General features: G+C 48.2%; 2 protein-coding genes across 3 annotated transcripts in view; both read left to right on the top strand.

Annotated features, from left to right (window-relative positions):
- TOP6BL (TOP6B like initiator of meiotic double strand breaks) overlaps positions 1–9,102 on the top strand; it is a 37,348-nt gene extending 28,246 nt beyond the window's left edge. Inside the window, exons 13-17 of the mRNA XM_087914179.1 lie at positions 134–244; positions 1,351–1,449; positions 2,402–2,534; positions 6,801–7,078; positions 8,976–9,102. Coding sequence (XP_087770305.1) covers positions 134–244; positions 1,351–1,449; positions 2,402–2,534; positions 6,801–7,078; positions 8,976–9,029 — 675 coding nt within the window. The 3' untranslated portion in view covers positions 9,030–9,102. The remainder of the gene's footprint in view (positions 1–133; positions 245–1,350; positions 1,450–2,401; positions 2,535–6,800; positions 7,079–8,975) is intronic.
- Positions 9,103–13,390: 4,288 nt separating this feature from the next.
- On the top strand, positions 13,391–23,620 carry RCE1 (Ras converting CAAX endopeptidase 1). Of its 2 annotated transcripts, none has more exons than XM_026716441.2 (8): positions 13,391–13,884; positions 14,355–14,457; positions 16,953–17,036; positions 17,629–17,707; positions 18,483–18,650; positions 21,146–21,217; positions 22,457–22,519; positions 23,067–23,620. In XM_026716441.2, the coding sequence occupies exons 1-8, from the start codon at positions 13,748–13,750 to the stop codon at positions 23,312–23,314; spliced, it is 954 nt and encodes a 317-aa protein (XP_026572226.1). In that variant the 5' UTR covers positions 13,391–13,747; the 3' UTR covers positions 23,315–23,620. The 2 variants fall into 2 exon arrangements, with proteins under 2 accessions (XP_026572226.1, XP_087769739.1); XM_087913613.1 differs by having other exon boundaries at positions 13,455–13,884; positions 16,884–17,036.
- Positions 23,621–23,634: the final 14 nt, after the last annotated feature.

Genomic DNA, 23,634 nt, shown 5'->3' on the forward strand with positions numbered 1-23,634 from the left:
AAAAAACACACAATAAAATCCGTAGTACAATTATACTGTGTGAACTGTAAGGATGGAAGGAAAACATTCGGGCTGTTTTTTTGAGGCTGCCATGGGCTGTGACCCACTAGGCAGGACTCCTTGTTCTCCGCAGGAGCAGCAGAAGCTGGCATGTTCTTTACCCATCATGGCATCTGCCATTTCCAGAATAGTCTCAAGCAGCACCGATGGCGACTTCCGACGGAAGTGTCTCCATACCTTGCAGGTACAGCCCAGATGTGTTAAAACATGCTTTAAATTAACAATTGGGATGAGAAAGGTTGTGTAGGATCAGGAATTGACCATGCCCGGCCACGAGTGAGGACATTAAATTAAGCAACTTCCAAACTACTAATTTAAGTGTAGCCTTAACTCTTATCTCATGTTTACATGAGAAATACAGGTAGCCCTCGACTTCCAACAGTTCACTTAGGGACCATTTCAAAGCTACGACGGCACTGAAAAAAGTGACTTATGACTATTACAACCATTGGAGCGTTCCCATGGTCTCGTGATCAAAATTCAGACGCTTGGCAACTGACTCATACTTATGACAGTTGCAGCATCCTGGGGTCATGTGATCCCTTTTTGCAAACTTCTGACAAGCCAAGCCAATCATGAAACAGAGTCATTTAACAACTGTGTTATTAACTTAACAACTGCAGGGATTCACTTAGCAACTGTGGCAAGAAAAGTGGTAAAATGCGGGAAAATTAACTTTCTTGCTTAGCAACGGGAATCTGGGGCTCCATTGGAGTTGGAAGTCAAGGATTACCTGTAATGCCGTAGAGAATTAAAGCTACACGTGCATTGTGTTAAAACAGGAGTGGGCAACTATGGTCCACTGTATGACCTGTGGACTTCAACTCCCAGAATTGCTGAGCCAGCCCCATGGTTCAGTTCTGGGAGTTGAAGTCCACAGGTCCAAAAGGTTGCCCATCCCTGTGTCAGCCTTGGAAGCCATTTTTTGGTCCTGGAAGCTCTGAGGCTACCACAGTCAGTGCCTGGGAATTTGGGAGGGGGGAATTTCATCGTGGGCATTAGAAGATCAGACACAGCAACATTCTTTCTCAGAGAATCAAGGACATGTTGCCCTGCACCTGGAGGGGAATGACTGGAAGGATGTCTCCAGTTAGGACGAAGATTTGATTGGACCATGTGATGGACTGATGGGTGCAGGGGAGGGACCTTGGATTTCTCTTTTGGGAAGGGAAAACCTGGAACTCTCAGATTCGAGTGGGCCAATAGGACAACTCTAATGAAATGGAACTTTGAGGAGTTGATTGTCTCGGAGTTTCTTGGAACGCCGACAAAGAATCTCTCTTTCACCAGGTCGCAGACACTCAAGAATTCCAGGAAACCATCAGAGAGACTTTTAACAAAGTCATTCTTAAGCAGTGGAAGCCCAGTAACGCCTGTGAGATCAAAAAGGTAAACAACTTAAACCCACTTCCTCCCTTCCCCATCTTTGTTTAACACCCCTCTGGACCTCACTGTTAAGAGAACGAAGGTTCAGTCGCTTACTGCGAATGCTTACAGATAGTCCTCAATTTATGATCCCAGTTGGGACCCGACTTTCTGTTGTTAAGCAAGGCAGTTAAGGGAGTCACGCCTGAATCTGCATCCTTTTTTTGCCCTGGTTGTTAAGCCATTTACAGCAGTTGTTAAGTGAATCATGAGGTTGTTAAGTGAATTTGGCTTCCTCCGTTGACTTTGCTTGTGGGAAGCTGCTGGGAAGGTTGCAAAAGAGAGAGAGAGAGAGAGAGAGAGAGAGAGAGAGAGAGAGATGGATATAGGTAGATAAATGATAGGTAGGTAGGTAGAGATAGATAGATGATTAGATACCATAGATAGGGAAGGAGGGAGGCAGGGAGAGAGAGACAGACAGACAGACAGACGGATGGATGGATAGAATTCTTTATTTACTGTATTATTCTTTCCTGGCTATCACAAAAGGCAATCACATGACTAGGGGCTGCTGTAGTCATGGTAAATAAATGCTGGTTGCCAAGCACCCAAATTTTAATCACATAACCAACGATAATTCAGTTTTTTTAGGGCTGTTGTAACTTTGAATGGTCAGTTGTAAGTCAAGGATTACCTGTATACCAATATCCAGCCAAGATCTCTTTCAGGTACTATGCAGTGACCAGGCTCATAACAGATCCCTGGGTTAATAACATATTTAGCCTTCGTTTTCTGTCTTATAAAAATAATATAATGCAAAGATCAACTTCATTGGGAGGATGATTTGTTACCGTTCCAAAAATTTTCCACGACAGCGTTCCTTGGCCTGGAGAATTACCAGCGTTCTATTCTTCCTTTAATGTAATTTGTGTGTTGTTAATATAAACTGTATCCTTTGGGTTTTTTTTTTCTGCAGCCACTGCCTAGAAAGTGTAAGACAAGGCCACTAACTGCCAAAATTCCCTCATCCTCCATTCATCAGAAAACGTCGTGTTCCTTTGTTAGCTGTTCAGGATTGGAGCCAGAGGAAGGAACCAGCGAGAGAGAAGGTGTGTCTTTGTATGCTCAAATAAGAAAACATAGTATTCTAGAGTGATACTGTTACTAACTTAACAGCTGTAGCGATTCACTGGGGCAAAACTCACTGGTAAATGTTTCACTTAGCAACAGAAATTTTGGACTCAATTGTGGTTGTAAGTCGAGGATTACCTGCATAGTATAAAGTAGGGGTCGCCAACCTTTTGGACCTCAGGGACCACCAAACTCATAATTTTAAATCCCGTGGACCAGAGACCCTGGGAAAATCCCCAAAAAAGTCTGCAGGAAAATCCTCCAACCCGATTTCCTACCGATCAATCATTCTTTATTTGGGATCACAGGATACCATCTCCAGCTCCGTTCTCAGGGGGGAAAGAGAGAGAGAGACTTTTGGCTTCATGCAAGGAAAACAGCAGAAGCAGCAGAAGTCTTTCTTTCTCTCCCCCAAACTCTGCCAGAAATGAGTCTTTGTGAGACTTGTTGCGCCAGCACAGCCTCTTGGAGCAGGAGGCCTTGCAGGGTCCCAAAGACTCATTTCTGGCAGAGTTTGGGGGAGAGAAAGAAAGACTTTGGCTGCTTTCCTTGCGTGCAGCCAAAAGCAGAAGAAGAAAAAAGCAGAAAGAAGCAGCCCGGTGGCCAGGTGAGGCACATGGGGCGAGTGGGGCAAGTCCCCCCCCTTCACCCTTTCCCCCCCTCCCCTCACTACCTCGTGTTGCTTCCAATGCAAGCGATGCAAGCCTTGTGTTCCCATGCAGCCTGAATTAATTGCCTTGGGGGTGACATTTCTCTGCAGACTACCAACATTTTCTCGCAGACCACCAGTGGTCCCCGGCCGATTGGTTGGCAACCACCGGTATAAAGTTTGCAATTTACAAAAAGGAAAGAGGAAAGCATTTTGCTGCCCAGCTATCTGCTCATGGTGGAAATGGGAAATTCTCTAGTTAGAAAAAAGGCAACGCTTCTTTTTATCCACTGTATTCTGTCCTCCAGTGACCCCTCCGAGCAGTGAAATGCATCCAATTCAAAACACGGAAAAAGTTAAGCCAGGAAGTAGAGGAAGCATTCTTAAAATAAACAGAAAATAAGAACAACTCATTTCCCAGGCTCTGCATGTCACTTGGAACAGGTGCATCATCTCCTTCAGCAAGGAAGTTGAGCCTCGTAAAAGGAAAAAGAAAAAGAAACACCCTCTAGCAGCAAAGTCTTGAGTTTTTAAAAAATAGGATGGCTACAGCCACCTGATATATAGGTAGCCCTCGACTTACAACCACATTGGAGCCCAAAATCTATGTGGCTAAGCAAGATGTTTGTTACGTGAGATTTGCTCCATTTTACAACCTTTCTTAAGTGAATTGCTGCAGATGTTAAGTTAGTAACATGGTTGTTAAGTAAATCCGGCTTCCCACATTGACTTTGCTCATCAGAAGGTCGCAAAAGGGGATCACGTGACCCCAGGGACACTGCGACCGTCGTAAATATGAACCAGTTGCCAAGCGTCTGAATTTTGATCATGTGACCATGGGAATGCCCCAATGGTTGTGTTTTGAAAAAGTGAACCTGTCACTTTTTTCACTGCCTTTGTACCTTTGAATAGTCACTTAATGAATTGTTGTAAGTTTTTTTTTAAAAAAAAATAATTATTATTATTTGGGTTTTCACACACAAAATACAAGTAAAACATCTTTTTTGAAAACAGCATGGTCCTGGGTTGAACTTCTTTATACAGACACAAAACTCAATTTCATGCTCCTTTTTGTATTCTATTCCATATCTTATACTATTTTACATTTTCTCTATAGTTTTTCCCCTCTTTTAATTTTTTCAATTTTATTTTGATTAACTCATCTCAATTCAAATCATTATATTTATACTTTTGTCTGTTCTGTTTCAATTTCATATTATCTTTTCTCATTAAACAAATTTTCTCCTGTAGTTACTAATTGGAGTATGACACCTTTATATCTTTTAATTACTTCCATTCAACTCTTATTTAAACTTCAATATATACCTTAAGTTTATGACCTTCAATATAATACATAATACATAACTTCCAATCGAATTCTGCTTGGCACATTCTTATAATACACACTATATTCTTTAAAAAAAAGAAAGATTGTAAATATATAATTATAAACCCTCATTCCATTCCAGTTTAGTTCTATCATTAATATTCATTAAAACCATTATATCTTTAACACTACTTTTCAATTAAATATCATACTTCCTTAAAAACACATATAATCTCCATAATTAATTTTTCCCTTATTTCTCTTCACATATGTTTTATAAATCATTAAATATACCTTTTGTTACATTTATTTATTGACAAGCATTCCACTGAATTATGATAGCTATTTCATCAGACATTTTAATCATACATTATTTCATATTTTCTAAAATTATTTCTGCTTCTAATATAACCATACTATCTTATGTACCTTTGCAGAATCCCTTTTTCCATTAAGTTTTCACCCATTATCTTTAAATAGGCCCTGTTTCTCTATATTTTGCTTCTGTCCTTTATAACTTCTTTTCCTTTCTTTCTTCCCTCTCATCTTCTCCCTCCCCTTTTTACCCCCTTGTCTCTCTGGTTCTAATTCTCTCTTCTGCATTTCCCTCTTCTGTTGCTTTCTGATTTTATACTTATTTTTCACTCTATTCTTTTTGGAGTTGTTTTTCCCAATCTTAAACTTTCCATTCTCTTTCTCCCCTTTCCTTTTCCCCACCATCTAAGATTACTTGTTCATTAAAGATGACTTCTTCTTTGTCGCAATCTTCTTGTTGTGCAGGCATTTCTTGTTGTTTCTCATAATTCCAAATCTCCATTTCTAAAAACTGAAATACGAAGCCAAAAGAACCTCTCCCTTCTTCTGCATCTTCTTTGTACTTTTTAAGTTCCATTTTCAGTTCTTCTAAAAGTGGAGCCATTTTAAAAAGTTTTAAACAACCACCTGATTGATTTTAGTCATTCAAAACAATAACCAAGAATTCAGAAATCATCAAGTAATCCAGATAGTCCCGAGTTATATCTTCTTATTTCTTTTTCGACTTTCTCTTCCTGGGGTTTTTGTTGCGATATTTCAGTTAGAATGTATCTTTTGGAAGTCTTGTTGAGATTTTGCTGTAAGTTCTTTTTTAATTCCAGGCAGTCTCCTCCCTTCCAGATCCTGCCCTTTTATTCTTCCTCTCTCCTTTCCTGTTTTCAAAAGCTTTTAATTATCCAGAAATCTTTATTATCCCTTTGACTTTTTATTTTCAGCATTAAATGCCTATTGATGTCAAAGTGGATTTTTTTCCAATTTCTTGCTTAAGTCTCTTAGCTGTCAGTATAGGAAAAGGAGAAAACTAAATCTTTTCCCTTTTCTCTCTCCTTCGCAGCTTAAAAATCTTCTTAGGGAACAATGTTATTGTTTTTTAACAGTTTCAATTCCAGGGTATCTTATTTGTTGCTTTTGCTGTTTGACCTGGTCAACCAAAACTTTCTCTTCTTATCTTCCTCCTGCACATTCTTTTCCGGTCGAGTTCTTCTTTGTGGTGGCCATTTCTGACCACCGCTGCAACCGTCTTCAGGAAAGGGAGTAATGGCCAGCTGAGGAGGAGAGATGAAGCTCTCCTCAACCCTGCTGGCAGTCTCCCCCCTCTTCACCACCTCTACGGGGTGGCTTAGCCCCAAAACCAGCCGGCTCGGGGCGCTCCAGCGGTGAGCACGGATCAAAGCCTTGCAGAGACAAGGTTTCGGTCTATCGCTGAAGAAGCTCAAACTGGAAGTCCGAATTGTTGTACGTTAATGCTTAACTGAACTGATGTAATTTGCATTTGGATCTGTGCATCATATCTGTGTATGCATGTGCTATATATGATTTGATTGCTAATTGTACCCTATGACTATTATTAAGTGTTGCACCTGATGATTCTTGACTCTGGACGAATGTCTCTTTTCTTTTATGTACGCTGAGAGCATTTGCACCAAGACAAATTCCTTGTGTGTCCCATCACACTTGGCCAATAAAGAATTCTATTCTATTCTATTCTATTCTATTCTATTCTATTCCTTCCAATATTCTATTCCTTCTAATATTCTATTCCTTCTAATATTCTATTCCTTCCAATATTCTATTCTATTCTATTCTATTCTATTCTATTCTATTCTATTCTATTCTATTCTATTCTATTCTAATCTAATCTAATCCAATTCTACTCTACTCTACTCTATTCTATTCGACTGCATTTCGATGTGTGACTTCACATGCGTGTGACTTCAGTTTTGTGTCCTGCAGGATTTCGGTTTGATAGCTCAGAGTTTGACAAAATAAGCACAACCAAGAAGAGAAAACCAGCAAACAGGAGGATTCCCACGGAAGAGGATTCAGAAGACCTTAACCTCTCTGGTGAAGCAAAGAACAAGGAACCCAAAGGAAGCCTCCCAAGGAGACCAGAAGCCACTTCAACCTCTGCCTTTTCATCTTCTTCTAAGAGCGAGAGGGATATTTTCCCAGACAAAAGTCAAGGAGATGATGGCGTCACCGGAGCTGCCAGGAGCAAAAGTCTGTGCCAGGTTTGTAAAAAAAAAAAAACACTTAAATCTTTAAATGAATTGATCAACAGGGTTTCCAGATTCACGTAGATTAAATCATGGCATGGTTTGCTTCATTTTCACTTATGTTTGAATCTGATCCTCGAGTATTGTACTCAGGTAGTCCTCAACTTATAACCACAATGGAAACCAGAAATTTCTGTGGCTAAGGAAGGTGATTTTTAAGTGACTTGTGCCCAAATTTATTCATCTTTTTTGCCATGGTTGTTAAGAAAATCACTGCAGTTGTTATGTGAATCCAGTTTCCCCCCCCCACCCTTGACTTTACTTATTGGAAGGGGGTTGAGCAGGGGGATGGACTAGAAGACCTCCCAAGATCCCTTCCATCCCTATTGTACTATGTTCTGTATTCTAAGCCAGTTGGGAAGGTTACAAATGGTGATCACATGACTGTTGGATGTTGCTACCGTTTTAAATACATGCTGGTTGCTCAGTGCCCAAATTTTGATCATGTGATATGGGGTGTGTGTGCTGCTACAATGGTCATAAGTGTGAGGACCAGTTAAAGTCACTTTTTTCAGTGCCATTATAACTTTGCTCTCTAAATGAATGGTTCTAATTTAAGGACTATCTGTATCATATGAACCCAGCCAACTTTAGCATACATAAAGCAGAAAAAAACAAATCAAGGCTTGAAGTCAGTTTAGCAAGTTGTGCAAATGGAGGAACTGAGTTTTTCACTAACCTGGTTAAGCAATAAGCCTCTTTCTAGTTTCTAAAACTATACAAGTGAGGATTTTAGCTATAGGTGGCTCACCAGCTTAGCCTTGGTTGTTGCATTCAAGACCAGAATGCCTGCCAGGGATCCTCACTAAAAGAAATTAATTTTATTTCAAACATCTGTGTGTGCCATCTTTCTATTCAAACCCGATGCTTTATTTTAAATAAAGAAGGAAGGCGCAACAATAAAACCCAGCAGAACAATAAAAAAACCTAGCGCAGCCCGTTACAAAATGTTCCAGAATGCTGAGAAAATAATTTTGCCTAGTGCCAAAACCACATTGAACAAGCCCTGGCATTCAAGAGCTACACTTAATCACGCTAAGCTATGATTTGTTCACCCTCAGCATCCTGAAAAAAAGTCAAGTGGCTGAGTCTATCCACCCACCCAGCTATAAACTATAGTTTAACATTCACCCTAGGTTGGCAAGACCATCCGAATGTGGCTTAGGCCTGTGTTTGTTCACCTCAGCCACTTTGAAACAGGTGGATTTCAACTCCCAGAATTCCCATGCTGGCTGGGAATCCTGGGAGTTGAAGTCCACCCATTTTAAAGCATGCTTTTCTGTGGAGTTTTGGAAATTCCTAAAGTCTTGGAATATTGCATCCAGTTTTGGTTGCCATGATATGAAAAAGATGTTGAGACTTCAAAAAGAGTGCAGAGAAGAGCAATTAATATGATTGCAAGGCTTTTCAGGATGAATAGGCCTGTTTCGTCGCTTCCTATAATACTGGAAGTGATGAAATGGGCCTATTATTCGCCCTGAAAAGCCTTGCAGAGGCTTTTTCCAAGCCTCTGGGAGGCTGAAAAACCAGCTGGGAGGTGCAGTGCAGGTCAGGGGGTGGCAAGGGGGGATTGCCCACGCATGTGCAGGGGGTGTGGGGGGTGCACATTGCATTCTGGGTGCTGGCAGTAATGCAGGCGCAATTTTTGGCACAGGAGCCCAAAAAGGTCAGCCACCACTGGTATAGGATCTCCTGCTTGAACGGGGAGGGTAGACTAGAAGACCTCCAAGCTCCCTTCCAAGCCTGTTATTCTATGAAAGTGGCCTGCTTTGGGACTGGCTTAGCCTGTCAGATGGTTTTGCTTTAACATAATTGACAGCTGCTTTCTCTTTGGACTTTCTCTGTCTTGCAGGAGGAGGACTTTTGGGCTCAGGAGGTCTTCAACATGGGCCAGTGGACCTCCTGAAACGGCCACTCCTGTTCACCTAACGGAATTCCCAGGTTTTGGGGCGTGTCTGGGGCGAGGCAATAAATGAATTAAAGCGTTGTTCACCGTCTCTTGGTCCCTTCTGCTAAAGAATGAACACAAGGCTTCCCCTAGAGCAGAGTTTCTCAACCTCGGGCACTTGAAGAGGGGTGGGCTTCAACTCCCCAAATCCCCCTATCAACACGTTTTAAGATGGGTGGACTTTAATTCTCACGCTGGTTAAGACATTCTGGGAGTTGAAGTCGCCTCCTCTTAAAGCAGGCTGGCTGGGGGATTCTGGGAGTGGAAGTCCACCCATTTTATCCTTGCTGGGGGATTCTGGGAGTGGAAGCCCACCCCTCTTAAAGGGGCCAATATTGAGAAACATCTCTGGATGAAAAATGGAAGTCAGACCGAGGCTGGATTCTGATGGGCCGTTTGAGAAGGCAGAACCTCTTTTTTTCTCTTCCTGCTGTGTTGTAGCCAGGACGAACTGGGTGGGCAGGAATCTCTGGTCTTGGCAATTGGGGTGGGGGGGGCGGCTTCTCCTTCCCCCAAAGGCTGGGGAGGAAGCCAAGAAAGGCAGTTGGGGAGGCCACTGTTAAGTTTGAGCAATGAGAGGCTGAACCAGAGCATGAGTGCAACAATACTTTATTATAACAATAAAGGGCTGACCGTGCTTGCCACGCCTGGAACTGGCTCGCAGCAATCAGCAACTGGTTGGACCCCGCAGCCTGCTTTTATAGCTGGCTGCTGGAGAGAATCAACCAATGAGGAAAAGGGGAAGAACGCCCACACAAAGTGAGTGGACCTGAGTGAGAACTCCTAGAGTCCTCAGGACATAACACCCCTTCCCCCCAGATGCGAACATGCATAGTCCTTGAGGTAGACGGGGGGTTTGTGTTGGCGCCCGGAACGGCGCAGCTCGGGAACATTGTCTGTTCGTTCAGAATCAGTCTGTGACGGTTGAGCCGGCAGCGTGTCGCCAACGCGCTCTCCGGATTGGGCATCCTCGGGACTCACAGGGTTGGATACTGGGGGCGAGTTCCCGTGGGCTGGATCAGGCTGGTCAACTCTCGGGGCGCTGTTGTCCGAGTTCGGGCTGACCGGAATGGCTGTTGGTGCGGACTGGACGTTGGGTGCGATGAGGCTGAGAGGCGGATGAGGCGGTTCCCCTTTGTCTGGTGACTCTGGATTTCTGCTGGCAAGGGTGCTGTGGCGCCTCCGCAGTTGGTCTATGTGCCTCCTCCAGACGCGACCATCCTCCAGCCTGACGCTATACGATCTCGGCCCGGTGATGGCGATGACTTCGCCTGGCATCCATAGTGGGTCCCCAGCGAAATTCCTCGCGAAAACAGGCTCCTGTAACATAAAATGTCTAACCCCCGAAGTGGAAGCGAGGGGAGAGTCAGGGCAGTATTGTGGGTGAAGTCTGTCCAATACAGTCCTCAGGCGCCGGCCCATCAGGAGCTCCGCTGGGGACTTATTGGTGACTGAACAGGGGGTTGAGTGCTGGCTCATCAGGAACCGTGAGAGTTTGTGGTGCCAGTCATCCCTGCTGAACCTGGCGAGGGCTTCTTTGGTGGTCCTGACGGCTCTTTCCGCCAACCCATTACTGGCAGGGTGAAATGGGGCTGTGAAAATGTGGCGGATGCCCAGGTTGGCAGCAAAACGGCTGAACTCTACGCGGTTTTAGTCTGATTGGGACTGCCTGGGGGTCAACTGTGAATGAGATGGTGGTTCCATTATAACACCCCAGCTCCTCGCTGAACACATCTGCGTAATCAGCGAATAAGGAGTCAGTGTCTAAGGTTGAGACAGCATGGACTCCTGTTAGCCCTAGGCCGAGGTGGGGAAACCAATCGAGCCCCAATAAGGTGGGTAGATTGCCGTTAACTACCACTAGAGGTAGGTGACCTTTAAAAGTTCTAAAACTGACAAAGAACTTGCCTCTGCCGATCACAGGAATGGTCTTCCCCTGGTAGTCCTTCAGGCCGAACTCGCATCTTTGAAGCCGGGTGGTAGATAGGCTGGGGTGGAGTCTCTTGAGGGTGTTCCACGAAATTATTGAGAGCGCTGACCCTGTGTCAACCTCCATGTGGCACGGTTTACCTTCTAGGGAAACGGAGAGAGAAATTTTACTAACAGTGTGGCAAGTACGCTTGGCAAGGCGGTGCGTGCGACAGTTTAATACTTGCCTCTGTGGTCCCGAGTGCGAGGGAGGGAGTCTGTGTGCAGCGCTTTGGAGGGTTTGGCAGACTCTTGCGATGTGCCCCCTTTTATGGCAGTTGTTGCAGGTGGCTCCTTTAAACTTGCAGGTGGCCGTTTGATGCGATCCCCCACAGGCTAGGCACAGTGTGATGTGCTTGGGTGGACCGGTGTTTTCTAGTTTGGCCCCTACCTGCGGCCGTTTGTCGTAGACGAGGCGGTGGACGTCGTTTTCGTCGTTGAGGGTTTCCTCTGCTACCACCTCCTCGGAATGGACTGGGAACGATGCCAGCTTGGCGCTTGGGCCCTGTATTTCGGTGGCTGAGTTCGTTGCCAGCTCGGCTGCCAGGGCCTCCTCGACCGCTTGTGCGAGGTTGAGGTCTTTTTTTGCTAGTAGGCGCCTCTGTAGGTTGAGGTCCTTGACCCCACAAACTAATTGATCGAGGAGCATGTCCTCCAGGTATGTTCCAAACCCGCAGTGCAGAGCTGCTGTTCTGAGGGCGGCCATATATTGATTGATGGTCTCCTTACTCGATTGCTTCCTCATACGGAAAGTGAACCTCCTGGCGATCTGTGAAGGCCTGGGAGCGTAGTGGTTAGTGAGGATCTCAAGCAACTCGGACCACGGGACGTTTTTCAACTCTCTTGGAGCTACGAGTGCTGCGGCAGTATCGTAAACGGTGGCTCCGCAGTAGATTAGGAAATAGGATTTTTTCCGATGCTCTCCCGCATCCGCCAGGCCGACCGCATCGATGTAATGGTTGAAGCGGTTCTTATACGATTCCCACTTCTCTTCGTCTGGTTTGAACGCCGGGAATACTGGGTTGGAACTCATGGTGCTGGAAACGGCTGGGCTACCTGCGGAAAAATCTCTCTGGGGACAACGGGTGCTCGTGGGTTGCAAGTGATATCAGCTCTGGAGAGGTTTTTTGCTACCCTCTCTTTCTCTCTCTGGGTTACCACGTTGGCTGCTAGCCGTTGGAGGTGTCTAGATTCGCGCCAGCGTGGGCGTTAGTGACTACTACAGCGCTGTGCTGTGTCTCTCTTGGTTTGAAATTCAAATGACACCCGTTTGAATTTCGCGCCTAATTCTGAGCGGCTGCGGCTCGCAGCGCTTCACTTTCCCTGTAGTTGGGCTAACAAGCGGCTACAGACACTTCTAACTTTCAAACCAGACCGCTTTCTCTGGCTGCGGATCAGCGTTCGCTCTTTTTGTTGGCTGACCGCTCTCTCTGGCTGCGGGTCAGCGTTTCTCTTGCAGCCGGCCGATCGCTCTCTCTGGGCTGCGGATCGGTGGCTAGTGACTCAGCGGTTGCATGGTGCTTCTGGTAGCCATCCCATCCTCGTCGCCAGTGTTAAGTTTGAGCAATGAGAGGCTGAACCAGAGCATGAGTGCAACAATACTTTATTATAACAATAAAGGGCTGACCGTGCTTGCCACGCCTGGAACTGGCTCGCAGCAATCAGCAACTGGTTGGACCCCGCAGCCTGCTTTTATAGCTGGCTGCTGGAGAGAATCAACCAATGAGGAAAAGGGGAAGAACGCCCACACAAAGTGAGTGGACCTGAGTGAGAACTCCTAGAGTCCTCAGGACATAACAGCCACGTCTCGGGATTTCTTCCCAGCCCGGACACCAAAAGCCAGCCTGGTTCCTGATAACTTCACAGGCCCCTGACGGCCACGATTGAGGCCAAAATGTTTGCCGTTCGGTGGGACATCGGCTAAGTGATGTTTTGCCCCATTTTACGACTTTTCTTGTTACGCGAATCACTGCGGCTGTTCAATTGGTAACACGGTAGCGAAGCCAATCTGGAGTCCCCGTTGACTTTGCTAGCCAGAGGGTCTCAAAAGGGGGGGAATCATGTGACCCCGTCATAAATATGAGTCAGCAGTCAAGCATCCAAATGCAAATTCCGTGAGCGTGGGGATGCGGCAACGGTCGCGAGTGTGACAAGCGCCTTCTAACTTTGGACGGTCCCTAAAAGAAACGTTGTAAGTCGAGGGGGGCAGGCTACCGGTATGGAGGAAGGTGCTTCCCCCGTTGCCCCTCCGCTCCTGAACCGGGCCCGACCCCGCTTAGCTTCCCCACGGAGCAGACGGAGGCGGGCAGCTGCCGCCCCCTAGCGGGGCCAGGCGCCGCGGCGGAAGGTGCCTCGACTCAAAGCCTTTGCGAGCTCCAGGCGAGGAGCGGCGGCGTCGGCCGGTTGCGTAACCGGGGGCGTCCCGTCAACCTGCCGACCCCGACCGAGCCGAAGGGAGGCGGGCCGGGGAGGAGGGAGTCGCCTGGCCTGGCGGGAACCGCTGGCAGGGGGCAGGATGCCCGCCTGGCCCGGGCCGGGGTCTCCGTGCCGCATCCCCCGCCGCAGGGCAGCCCGGCCCGCTTCCCTCCCCTCGGCTGGCTGGCGGCTTCCTCTTCCGCGCTTGGGAGGCGGAGGCTCCCCACGCGGCCCTGCCCGCCTGCCTGCCTCGCCTGGGCGGCCGGGCTGAACCGCGCTCCTGCAGCGCCCCGATGTCGGCGGAGGGCGAGGCGGCGGCGGCGGCGGGGGGCGCCGGGTCGGGGCTCTGCTGGGCCTCGCTCTTCTCCTGCCTCGGCCTGGCCTGCTCCTACGTGGGCAGCCTCTATGTCTGGAAGAGCCACCTGCCCAGGTGAGGCCGGGGGAGAACGGGGAGGGGGCTGGATTGGGGGGCAGGGGAGCTGCAGACCCTCCCCCTGCAAGGGCCCTCGGAGGGGCTTCCCCCCCACCGCCGCCCCAGCCTGGCTTGGATCCCCTGCAAGAGGCCGGGGGTCTTCTCCCTACTGGAAACGCGCCAGGCTGGGCTGGTGGGGGTGGGATTGTATACTGTAAAACCCCTTTGCAGAAATTGGGGAGGGGGCCACTTGGCGCTGCCCATCCAAGCCCACTGGAGTCCACTCGAACCTTTGGAGCTTCTCTGCGGTGGGGAAACCCACCCGAGGCTGAAGTTAGCCCGGGCTTTTCCTTTCTCCGGGTCAGCCGGGTCTTGTGAACGAACAGATCAGCTCCCTTGGTCTCTGCACTGCGTGACATGCCCCCCTTCCAGGTGGGGGGCAGCAGGTTTTGGGGGGACTTTTCCAGACTTCGCTTTTCCTCCTTCAGGGACCACCCGGCGGTCATTAAACGCCGCTTCACCAGCGTCCTGGTGGTCTCCACCTTCTCGCCCGTCTTCATCTGGGTCTGGAAAGAGGTGACCGGCATTAAGGTGAGGGTGGCCTGCCCATCCAGGTTTGGCCAATGAGATTTCTGGCGTTTTCAAGGCTTTATTTCTTTACAAGCCACTTTGTTGTTGTTGTTGTTAAATCAAAATGAATCCAAAATGAATGTTAACAGCAGGTGAAAAGTCGAGGTGAGCAGCCCAAATGCCTACAAAGTTTTGATATGCTGGGTTTAAGAATTATTTTTCCCAGGATCTTGAAGCAGGGATACCCAGCTGTGTTCAGATAGACAAATCTCTTTTTGCTGGGTATGTTTGTTGCACAGTCCCTGTGAAATATCCTGCAGAGAACCAACAGAAAAGCTAACATTTGACTGAACGTAAATTTCAAACCTCTTTTGTTTATGATGCCTTTATTAGGACGATTTCCATCTTATGTTGCATTAAAAAAAGAAATAAATAAAATTTGGTGGTAACTTTTGGAGACTTCCTGGGGCTACAGTCCAAGTCTGTGAAGCAGCCGCCTTGATAGGTAGCCTCTGAGTGTGGAAAAAGTGTTTTATATCAGGAACAGCCTTGCTGAAATAGATTGACCCCGTAACAGAAGCAATATTGGATGGAAAAGATCAATCGGCTAATATATTAGCATGCTGGTAGATTGGTGTGGGAAAAGGAGCTGCTTCAAAATATATTGCAAGTTTGCCCAGAGTTGCTTGGATAGTCAGATTTAATACATAAATTTTAATTAAATTTAATACATAAAAACTTAATACATAAATTAGGGGCTTACACTATTTATTTATTTGCTTGTATCCTGCCTTTATTTTTATAAATAACTCAAGGGGGTGAACATATCCAACTTACCTTCCTCCTATTTTCCCCACAACAACAACCTGGTGAGGCAGGATGGGCTGAGAGAGACAGGGACTGGTCCAAAGTCACCCAGCCGGCTTTCGTGCCTAAGGCAGGACTAGAACTCACCGTCTCCTGGTGATTGGCCCAAAGTCACCCAGCCGGCTTTCATGCCTAAGGCAGGACTAGAACTCACCGTCTCCTGGTGATTGGCCCAAAGTCACCCAGCCGGCTTTCATGCCTAAGGCAGGACTAGAACTCACCGTCTCCTGGTGATTGGCCCAAAGTCACCCAGCCGGCTTTCGTGCCTAAGGCGGGACTAAAACTCACAGTCTCCCACTTTCTAGATTGGTGCTTTAACCACTAGACCAAATTTTAGGGCCTTAAAAGACCAACACGAGCAGTTTGAGCTGGACCTAGGAAGAGCTGGGGAAATTTCTGTACAGGTAACTAAGATAGATTCTCTGCCAATCAGAGATGATTGCTGCAATCTGCACGAGTTCAAGCCAAGCGGTGGCTACCTGATCTCTTTGTGGTGCCACTTTGCCAGGCTGTTAAGATCTGACCAGCGTCCTTTTGCCTTGCGGTCATCCTGGCTTGGCAGGACAGTCCTGCCTAGTTTCTTTTAGACGCGCAAAAGTGCTCCAGGTCACCTGTGTTGAAAAGGACGTTTCCTAGGAGAAGATTGGGACCATCCCCGGTGTGGGTGGCACTCACCCACTCTTGGCCGCTTCCATCCCTGGCTTGAGTCATTCTGAAGTGTTTGACGGCTGCCTTCACTGCAGCGTACTTAATCAAGATAATTACAAGCTGGCAAAAATATTCGTGTGCTACGCAGCTCGGTTGCGGTGGTTTTGTGCGTGTGTGGAGAGCGGTTAATCCATTGGTTGATCCCTGCCTCAGTATGTGGGTCGAAGGCAGAAAATGGGCTGATTCAGTAACCGGTTTAAATGGATTGTTGTCAACATCGCCACAGTTGAAGTGACAGGCGAGGCCTTCCAGCACGCGGGTTGAATGGATGCTTAAAAGAGAGAGGGGAGCTCTTTGGCCCCTCCGCAGCATGGGGACGATGGGAGTTGGTGTGGAATCACTGTGGCATCTCACTGAATTAAATAAAAGTTGCATGACAACAAGATGGGCAGCATCTAAATTTGATAAATAAATAAGTTTATTTCCAGGGAGGCTAAGATGGTACCCTACGTATATTATCTTGATCCAGTTTGATCTAGTGGTTAGGGCATCAGGCTAAAAACCAGGAGACGGTGAGTTCTAGTGTTGCCTTGGCCATGAGAGACAGCTGGGTGACTTTGGGCTAGTCACTAGGTGTCAGTGAGTTCTAGTCCTGCCTTAGGTGTGAAAACTGACTGGGCCAGTATTACTCTCCCAGCCCAACCCACCTCACCGGGGGAGCGGGGGGGACAGGACGGGACACATTAGGTTTGCCCAGTGCCTTGAATAAGAAGGACAGGATAAAAATCAAATAAATAATTCTCCCCTTTCCAACCTGTCCAGTGGCTGAAATCAATTCATAGCAGGATAAAAACTGCAGCTTAATTTTGTTAAGTAGAGGCGAGGTGCCATTTTGCTGGGCTGCACCTGTGGTTTGCTTTTGGGTGAGTCAGGAGGGGAGAGCGGAGGTGGTGCTGGAGGGTGAGGGTGATTACGACGAAGGTGTCTCCTCTTCTGCTCAGCCAGATGCATCCCTGCTCACCTTGATGGGGTTCCGGCTGGAGGGCATCTTGCCGGCGACTCTGCTGCCCCTGTTGCTGACCGTGGTAAGGGTGGCTCGTGTTATAACCTTGGGGGTGACACGTGGGTGTCCGTTTTTTTTTTTTGACCTGGGTTTTCACCGAGGCTGGCCCCAAAACCTTCCTGTCTGGTGCTAGATGCTGTTTCATGGATGGCTACTGGGAGGAGCGGGGGGGCGAGGGGATATAAAGTAAAGGTTCCCCTCGCACATCCATGCTAGTCATTTCTGGCTCTAGGGGGCGCTGCTCATCTCCGTTACAAAGCTGAAGAGCCAGCACTGTCCGAAGACGTCTCTGTGGTCATGTGGCCAGCATGATTAAACACCGAAGGCGCACGAAGCGCTGTTCCCTTCCCACCAAAGGGGTCCCTATTTTTCTACTTGCATTTTTGACATGCTTTTGAACTGCTAGGTTGGCAGAAGCTGCTGGGACAAGGAACGGGAGCTCACTCCGTGACACAGCACTAGGGATTTGAACTGCTGAACTGCCGAGCTTTCTGATTGACAAGCTCAGCGTCTTAGCCACTGAGCCACCTCGTCCCGGGGGGATAAGTTATTTTTAATGTTTAAAACAGGTTTTCTATGACGTCCCGGTGAGCAGAGTTCTCCTGTCTTCCCAGATCCTATTCCTCGGCCCCCTCATCCAACTGTCCATGGACTGTCCCTGGGACATGGTGGATGGCTTAAGAGTGGCCTTCGGTAAGAATCTGCTGCTGGGCTTTGCGTTAAGATAATAGAAAATATTCTTAAGGGGTGGATGAATATCTGAATATCTGATATATCTGAATATCTGGTGTGTTTGGGTGAATGTGGGTGGAGCCAGAACACTTAATGGGTGGAGCCAAGCTTTGGTAAGTTCCCTCTGTCTATTGTCAGTGTTTCTCAACCTTGGCCCCTTTAAGAGGGGGGGGTGGACTTCCATGGCTGGCTGGGGGATTCTGGGAATTGAAGTTCCCAAGGACCAAGTCTGAAAGTACTGGTCTTGCTAAAGGTACTCCTTGAGTTATGACCACAGTTAAGACCAGAATTGTGGTGGCTAAGCAAGACACTGGTTGATTTTTACAACCCTTTTTGCCACCGTTGTTAAGAGAAACACTGCAGTTGTTAAAATGAATCACCTGGTTGTTCAACGAATCCAGTTTCCTCATTGACTGTGCTGGCTGGGAAAGCTGCGAATGGCGAGATCACACGACCCCAGGACACGGCAGCCATCATAAACAGGAGTCCGTTGCCAAGCGTCCAAATTTTGATCACACGGTCGTGGGGATGTTGCAACGGTCATAAGTGTGAACAAGGGGCGCAAGTCCCTTTTTAAGTGCCACTGTATCTTCAAACGGTCACTAAACAAACGGTTGTAAGTCAAGGACTACCTATCCGATCACAACCTCCTCAACAGAGCAGGCCAAAAGATCAAGGCCTCTGTGTGTGTGTGTGTTTTGGGGGTGTCAGTAACATTGCTTCTACTCCCCCCCAGACCCCAGGTTTTGGGTTCTCTGCCTCACCGACATGCGCTGGCTGCGCAACCAGGTCATCGCACCCTTCACCGAAGAGCTGGTCTTCCGGGCCTGCATGGTGCCCATGTTGGTGCCCTGCACAGGAGTAGGACTGGCCATTGTCACGTGCCCGCTCTTCTTTGGAGTCGGTGAGTTATTGATTGATTGATTGATTGATTAGATGTATTTGCCAGTCCGCTCGCTTCACAGTTTTGCGTCGTCGGGGAGAGGAGATCAGCCCCAAGCCGGCTGCTGGCCTTTGCTCTCCTTGTCTGGATGCGGCTACAGGTTTTGGGACAGGGGGGCACTATTAGGGGGTGGGTAGGGTCAGGGGTGGGCTGCTCGGGGTTCGAGAGGGCCCCTAGCTAAGATTCTGTGCAGTTTGGAGAACCCCCCCCCCAATCCTACTCCTGGCTGGCCCCTCCCATCCGGTCCCTCCCTTCCCAGGAGTCCCCAGGTGGCCTGTTTTAGATGCAGGTAAGTGCAGGATGTGCACGGAGGCTCAAGGAGGGCGAAAAATGGGCCCCCTGGAAGTTCAGGAAGGCCGGAAATGGGCCTGTTTCCAGCTTCCATAGAGCCTCCGGAGCCCAGAGAGGCCATTTTCCCCCTTCCCGGGCTCAAAGAAAGCCTCCGGAGCCCAGGGAGGGCAGAAATACCCCCCCACACACACCATGGTGCAGGAGGTCAACCCGCCACACCCGCCATGCCCACGCCCACCCAGCAACCAGGCAGAGAACCCGTTGCTAAAATGTTTGAAGCCCACCCCTGGGTGGGGTCTTCCTTGAGAAGGCTGGCTCTTACTCCAGGTGGCCGCCATCGTTACTCAACCCCCATGGACCAGAAGGTGAAGAGGCAAAGGCTAGCAATGGATTGTGGAGCCCTTGGTGCTCTCTGAGCTCGAGACGTTTCATGTCCCAACTAGGTAACCTCATCTGTGTTGGAGGGGATTGGGGTTTGCCCTCTAGGAGCACTGGTGAAGTTACCTAGTTGAGTGGTGAAACGTCTGCAAGAAAACCACCCAGCTCGGAGATCACCCCACATTTCAACCCTGCGCTAGAAATATTCTATCAGTAATGTGTGAATGCCTGGTTTTATTTCGGCCAACGGGCTTCCTGCTTGCAGTCCTTCCTTGGGGCATAATCTTCCTAAATATACATAAAAGCGGAGCCTTTGCTTTCCACCTCCTCGCTTTCTTCCTGGGGGTTATTAAAACCTAATGGAAATAAGCCTCCCCGGTTGGATAGGGAATCGGGTGGAACAGGAAGCTTCCGGATCGAACTGCGATTTGAGTCGCCTGCTGATTTGGAAAACAAAGCTCCTATTTGGGTTTGCAACCTGTCATTGAATTTCACAAAAGCTAAAGAAAACCATCCTGGTTAGATCAGCGGCCCAGGGACCGCTTCCACGGAGAAAGGTTTTTCCTTGGACCGGAGGGAGCGTGGTTTTGTGGGCCTGCCTGCATCCCGCGGATAGGGCTTTGCTTGCTTGCGTGGCCCGGTTGCTGGCATGCCGTGGCCCGGTGCCAGTCCACGGACTGAGGGTTGAGGACCCCTGCCTTCGACGTTGCATTGAGAGACCTCCAGAAAGCTGCAAATCTGGAGGTTTAGCAGGAAAGCTTTAAAAAAAACATGTTCCAGAAGAATTAGCATCCAACATCCTTGCGGTTGCCAAGCCAACTTCATGGGTGGAAGTCAGTGAGAGCCAAAGATTGACTCAAATTAGACTTAATTTTTGTCTGAAGCTACATTGGTTAGCTCTACCTGGGAAGACCGCCTCTTCTTGGATGGGGGATGACATATAGTCCTCAACGTACAGCCCCAATTGGGAGCACATTGCTAGGAAGTGAGTCTTTCCTGATTTTATGACCTCGTTTTGCCACGGTTAAGCGAATCACAGCAGTCCCTAAGTGAATCACGTGGTTGGTAAGCAAATCTGGCTCCTCCCCTTTCACGTTGGTGGTCAGAAGCCTGCTGGGAAGGTCACAAACAGCGGTGTGACCTTGAACGCCGCAATAATTATGAATATGTACGGGTTGCCAAGCATTTGAATTTTGATCGCAGAGACGTGGTTTAAGTGTGAGGAGCAGTTATAAGTCCCTTTTTTCAGTGCCGTAGTAAGTCAACTCAGTCATTGGTCACTAAACAAGCAGTTGTAATTCAAGGACTATCTGTAAAGCCTAGGAGAACGTAAGGCCCCTATTTTGCCAATACAGATAGTCCTCGATTTATGACCACAATTGCACCCCAAATTTCTGTAGTGAAGTGAGACATTTCTTAAGTGAGTTTTGCCCCATTGTACGACCTTTCAGGCCTCGTTGTTAAGCGAGTTAAGTCAGTAACCCAGTTGTTCAGGGAAACTGGCTTCCCCATCGATTCAGCTTGTTGGACGGACACAAAAGGGGATTGCGTATCCCTAGGACACAGCAACGGTCATAAGTCTGAACCAGTTGCTATGCGTCTGAATTTTGATCTCGTGACCTGCAAAGGTCGTAGCTTTAAAAGATGGTCACAAGTCACTTTTTTTCAGTGCCGTCCGTTATAACTTTGAACGGTCGCTAAATGAACTTGTAAGTGGAGGACTACCTATATATATCTGGGTGTTTTTTTTTTTTAATTAACATGTGAAATTATTTTTCCTCCTACAGCTCATTTCCACCACGTCATTGAGCAGCTGCGGTTTCGCCAAGGAAGCAGAGCCAGTATTTTCCTTTCGGCAGGTGGGGATCTGTCTCCTGGCAGGGCCGTCACTAAAAGGGAGCAAGCCAGGGGGGCAATGTCAGGTTGGAACCTCCCAATCAAAAACATCCCAATCGTGGCCAAATTTCCCCCTGAAAGTTGAATGCTGGGAAAAGAGGCTTAAACCAGGCCGTGAGGTGTAGGATTTCTGTTGCCGTTGTGGTTTTGAGCTTGCTGCTGACCTATTGCTAAACGATTTGAGGGGAAAAAGGTGAATTCCTTCTGCCTTTGGCTCTTTCCCCACAAACGGGCTTCATCATGTCTCCGCAGAGGGCCAAACCGATTTATTCCTAAGGTGGTTGATTTATTTTTTGTAGCTCAGGGTATTGTGGGAACCTTGCCTGGTTCAAATGGTTGTCCAATCGGTTCTCAAAAAACCTTTAGGGCTGGAGCATCCATCCATTCTGGAGGCAAGCTGCTCCACTGATTCATTGTTCTGTCGGGAAATTTATCCTTATTTCTAGGTTGCTTCTCTCCTTGGTTAGTTTCCACCCGTTGCTTCTTGTCCTGCCTATTGGGAAAAGGTTGACCCCGCTCTTCTTCGGGGCAGCCCCTCAAACCCTGGCATTTCGCTATCATGTCTCCTCCCCTAGTCCTCCTGTTCATTAAGCCAGACAATTCCTGCCACTGTTCTTCGTATGTTTTAGCCTCCAGTCCTCTAATCTTCTTCTTGTCTCTTCTCTTTCGGAGGAGACAAGAGAAAATCCAACCTCTTTGTATCCTTGAGCAATCCCCACCCCACACCCCCAAAAAAGTTCCTTTTGATAGCCCTTGGACTAGTGTGTCATTGTGTAGTTGAGTTGCTCCGTGTGTTACTCGGAAGGCAACGCAAACCCTAAAGACGAAAGGAATTGAAGAAATGGGGGTCTATTTGCAAGTGATTTCTTTACAAATGGAAAGAAAATTCAGAAGATCTCCCTTTTTCCTACTTTTTAAATTATGTATCTGAAGGGCCTTTAAATGTTTGGAATTCAACTCCCAGAATTCCCCAGCCAGCTACCGGCTGAGGAATTCTGGGAGTTGAAGTCCAGACATCTTAAAAGTCACCAAGGTTCAGGAACGCTGAATATCTACCATCGCTTGCAGCTGGCCTGAAGTTGCCCCGGTAGGGGATGCACAGAAGTCTCCCCTTTTTAAATTATATTCTCTACTTCCTCCACGCAACGTGCGTGCGCCCAACAGCACAACCTTTGCTAACTGGCTGCTCCCTTCCCTTGCAGTGTTCCAGTTCTCCTACACCGCGATCTTTGGAGCCTACACTGCATTCCTCTTCATCCGAACAGGTTGGTGAAGGGTTGGGAGCCGGGATTTTCTTCCCAGGGTTCTTTTCCTCTCGGTTGCTGCTTTGCATGCAAAAGGCAAGTTTCCTCAACCATTACATGCCCATTTCCTCCACTGTTACCAGCAGTGAGTCTCTGGAAGTCCCCCCTTCGAAGGGCTGGGCGATAGCTGGGAACGATGGGAGGTTCCGAAGCCCCAAATTGCGACATTGAGCCTTCCTCTCTGCCAACAACCCCTGATTCTGAGCACTTCTCCCCTTTGATCAAGGCTAATCCGGTAGTAAGGCAAAGCGGGTGGTTTAAGATAGCCCTGTTGTGGCTCAGGATCCAGCGTGAGCCAAACCCGTTTCTTCTCCCTTTGCAAAAATGAAGAACTTCTTTCGCCCACCTCCCAGCTAAAATTCCTCATTTGGCTTGACTGAAGGCGTTTGTCAGTCTGCCCGAGATTGCTGGGTGGTGGCTTTTCCACCAAGGGAAAGCTCCTTTTCTCTCCGCTCCTCGGAAGGGGTGGGATTCCTCTTTTCATCACTGTCGCCCTCTCTCCATGCAGGACACCTCATCGGGCCGGTTCTCTGCCATTCCTTCTGCAACTACGTCGGATTCCCCGCGGTGGGAGCAGCCCTGGAGCACTCGCAGTGTTTCCTGGTGGTCTTCTTTTACCTGCTGGGCGTGGCCCTCTTCTTCCTCCTCCTCCTCCCCATGACGGACCCGGTTTTCTTTGGACACCTGCCCATCTGCTCCCTCTCCAGACTGACCTCTCCTGCAGATGGCCTCTCCAGCTCTTCCTGGTGCTCCTGACGGCCCCGTGGCACCTCTGCTACGAACACACCCTTGCCCCACACACCCTGTCCGGGCGCTCCGCTCTGTGACCCACTTGGTTCTCAGACGCTGCCGTTCTGCTCTGCAGCTGGGAAGGGCAGGAGCTCCCCCTGTTCCCAGAGAGGCTCCTCACTTCAACCCCGTTTGCCGCCGGTGGGTAGCCGCGACGTCACTCTCGCACACCTCCACCCTGAGCCAACCACCCCTTTTTCTAGAGATCCCTGGGCCCTTTTCCTCCAGGCCCCAAAGAGTTCTATTTTTTATGAATAAAGTACTTTAAGGAGGCACCTTGGTTGGTT

This window comes from Pseudonaja textilis, chromosome 16 (genome assembly GCF_049901715.1).
Source record: "Pseudonaja textilis isolate UNSWEBS1 chromosome 16, rPseTex1.2, whole genome shotgun sequence".
Lineage (NCBI taxonomy): Eukaryota > Metazoa > Chordata > Lepidosauria > Squamata > Elapidae > Pseudonaja > Pseudonaja textilis.

Bases quoted from the DNA above. Each gene is read 5' to 3' on its own strand.
- RCE1 (XM_087913613.1), top strand. From the start codon at position 13,748: ATGTCGGCGGAGGGCGAGGCGGCGGCGGCGGCGGGGGGCGCCGGGTCG. The intron at 17,708-18,482 runs GTAAGAATCTGC...ACTCCCCCCCAG, and splicing joins TGGCTTAAGAGTGGCCTTCG to ACCCCAGGTTTTGGGTTCTC. The intron at 21,218-22,456 runs GTGGGGATCTGT...CTTCCCTTGCAG, and splicing joins CAGTATTTTCCTTTCGGCAG to TGTTCCAGTTCTCCTACACC.